Below are 2,824 nucleotides of genomic sequence, written 5' to 3' on the forward strand. Positions count from 1 at the left end.
AGCGAACCAGGTACAGCAGTAGGAGCTATTGCTGCTCAGAGCATTGGAGAGCCGGGCACCCAAATGACGCTAAAAACTTTTCATTTTGCGGGTGTAGCTTCGATGAACATTACTCAGGGTGTGCCTCGTATTGTGGAGATAATCAATGCAACGAAAACCATTTCAACGCCAATAATAACTGCTGAGCTTCAAGAAAACAGTAGCATGGAATATGCGAGGCATGTGAAGTCTCGCATTGAGAAAACCACGTTGGGCGAGCTGTCTTCCTTTATCGAGGTCGTATGTGGACCTTATAGTTGTCACTTAGCCATGGGAATCGACATGTCGCGCATAAAAGTGCTAGGACTTCACATCAACCTAGAGACAATTGTGGCTTGTATACTTAAGTCTCGAATGCGACTTAAACCTGCACAAGTGGAGATTGCCGCCCGGACATCGCGAATTATTGTTCGTGTTGAATCCTCGCGAACCTCAACAATAAACGCTGAGTTAGCGCGACTGGCGCTCAGTCTCCAGAACGTTGTTGTTGCGGGTTTGCCGAACATTGCGCGTGCCGTCATTGCAGTAGATGATACTCGACAACCGGCCATATATAAACTTTGTATTGAAGGGTATGGGCTTCGCGAGGTCATTTCTACTTACGGCGTAGTTGGTGAACGCACTCGCAGTAACAATATCTGTGAAATATTCCAGACACTGGGCATTGAAGCAGCTCGGACCATTATCATGAGCGAGATCACTGAAGTTATGGAGGGACATGGTATGAGTGTCGACTGGCGGCACATTATGCTTTTAGCCAGCCAAATGACAGCCCGCGGTGAGGTATTGGGCATCACGCGACACGGTCTTGCTAAAATGCGAGAGAGCGTTTTTAATTTGGCATCGGTAAGTGCAAATTAAATTAATTTTATTTAAATATGCTCCAAATTTTGTTTTTTAATCTAACTATAGTTTGAGAAGACTGCAGATCACTTGTTTGATGCAGCGTACTACGGCCAAACGGACACTATTAATGGCGTATCGGAGCGCATTATACTTGGTATGCCGGCAGGCATAGGTACAGGTATCTTTAAGCTGCTACATCATCACGAAGACAAGCAAATTCCGAGTATTGACCAAACAATTTGCATTGGTTTGAATCTTCTACCGTTCACGTAGGAGACACATTTGTTTAAACATATATAACATAATGGTGTTTCAAATTTCTAAATCAATTTGAATGCTGTCAATTATTGTGAATGCACTAGAACTAACTAGAACGCATCCGTCTTTGCTGATAAGCTCACTCAGCCAATAAAACTCTGGTGTCAAACCAACTTTTTCTGATAGATAGATAGTGCTTCACAAATGCATAAAAAACTTTATTTTTTATTTAAAATTTTGTATTAATTGGATACTTCCAAAAATCAAAAATTAGTTTTACCCATTTTTAATTTTCATTTTTTTATTAATGACATTTTGTTGAATGTTTTTATCAGAGGTCTTGGTTTTAAAGAACTTTTCAATTCTAAAAAACTAAGAAGTGCAGTTATAACTTGGCTTGTAAAACTTTGCAGTTGAATTATATTTTGTTGGTTATTTTTTTATGTACTTATTTTTTTTTTAATTTGGATTTTTATTTTTTTGGAAAATTTTAAAAGGTGTACACGTATGGATATGGAAGTAATATCTTTATTATTGTTTTTATATATATATATATATGGGTTATTTAGTATTGGCTTCTTACAGGTTAGATTACAATGTGTTTTAAATAAATAGCGGGGGGGTCTATGATGCGGCGGTACAGCGAGCTATGCGTGCGGTTGGTTTCAATCAGAATTTTCCATTAACTCCAATCCGCGAGAAAAGGTCGAGCAAAAGGGAATCGAAAGATCACGCGATGCGACGGTCCCAATGCAGAAATGGATTGCATCGCTGCATGAGTGTGCAGTTGCGGGGTATGTTTTGCACATGAGCATAACAACACACCCAAACGCGTAGAACCAGGTGCTTAAGCGGGAAAATACAATGATGAGCATATGATTGGGGAACGGTAAAGTATGAATGAGTATAAATTAAAGAATACTCAAATAAGCGGTATATTTCTTAATATAAAACGAGGGGGAACGTTGTGAGTTGCTGCGGACACCGCAACTCTACGGTTATACCCGATACTAAGTCAGTATGGCTCTCCTCCGGCAGACGTCGCTAATATTTAACGACACGACAAAGAGTGCGTGCGAGAGAGACAGAAAATCAGTCTGAGCGTGACGTCGGGCGCTGCGTAGCCAGTGCAAATTGGTTTGTTCCTTTTGGCTATAAAAATGATCTGATCTGATCCAGATTCAGCAATCTAATAGATATGGTCATTATCTATGATTCTGCGTTTTTAGTTTTCTCAAATCTGCAATATTGTGGATGCAACAGATTTTCGTCCTTTGTGGGGGCGGATGGGGGTGGGGCGAAATTCTGAGATATACGTTTTATAGTGACATCTTAAAGGAGTGTGTGTACCAAATTTGGTTACTCTAGCCTTAATAGTCTCTGAGATTTGTGGTTGCCTCAGATTTTCGTCCTTTGCGGGGGCGGAAGGGGGTGTGGCGAAATTTGGACATGAAACGGTCAAGGTTCGATATCACAGGAGTGTGGATACCAAATTTGGTTGCTCTGGCTTTTATAGGTTCTGAGATCCTTGAACTCATATTTTGCAATTGGCAAAACCGACCATGAAACCTGTGTGTTAGAGTGAGACAGAGCGAGAAAGAATGGAATTTGTTTTCGTGATTCTGGCTATAATAATTATACGATCTGGTTCATATTTTGCACTCTAGAAGATCTAGAAGAG

General features: G+C 40.4%; 1 protein-coding gene across 1 annotated transcript; it reads left to right on the forward strand.

Annotated features, from left to right (window-relative positions):
• The first annotated feature begins 217 nt into the window (after positions 1-217).
• On the forward strand, positions 218-1,382 carry LOC6603638 (DNA-directed RNA polymerase III subunit RPC1). Its single transcript, XM_002028576.2, has 2 exons — positions 218-885; positions 952-1,382. Exons 1-2 carry the CDS (start codon positions 310-312, stop codon positions 1,156-1,158), a joined length of 783 nt encoding a protein of 260 aa, XP_002028612.1. The 5' UTR covers positions 218-309; the 3' UTR covers positions 1,159-1,382.
• Positions 1,383-2,824: the final 1,442 nt, after the last annotated feature.

Source organism: Drosophila persimilis, unplaced genomic scaffold, assembly GCF_003286085.1.
Source record: "Drosophila persimilis strain 14011-0111.01,24,50 unplaced genomic scaffold, DperRS2 tig00000631-arrow-arrow-pilon, whole genome shotgun sequence".
Classification (NCBI taxonomy): Eukaryota; Metazoa; Arthropoda; class Insecta; order Diptera; family Drosophilidae; genus Drosophila; species Drosophila persimilis.

Excerpts from the sequence above, each read along its gene's own strand:
- LOC6603638 (XM_002028576.2), top strand. The coding sequence starts at position 310 with ATGGGAATCGACATGTCGCGCATAAAAGTGCTAGGACTTCACATCAAC. Across the intron at positions 886-951 it reads GCGTTTTTAATTTGGCATCG|TTTGAGAAGACTGCAGATCA; the intron begins GTAAGTGCAAAT and ends ATCTAACTATAG.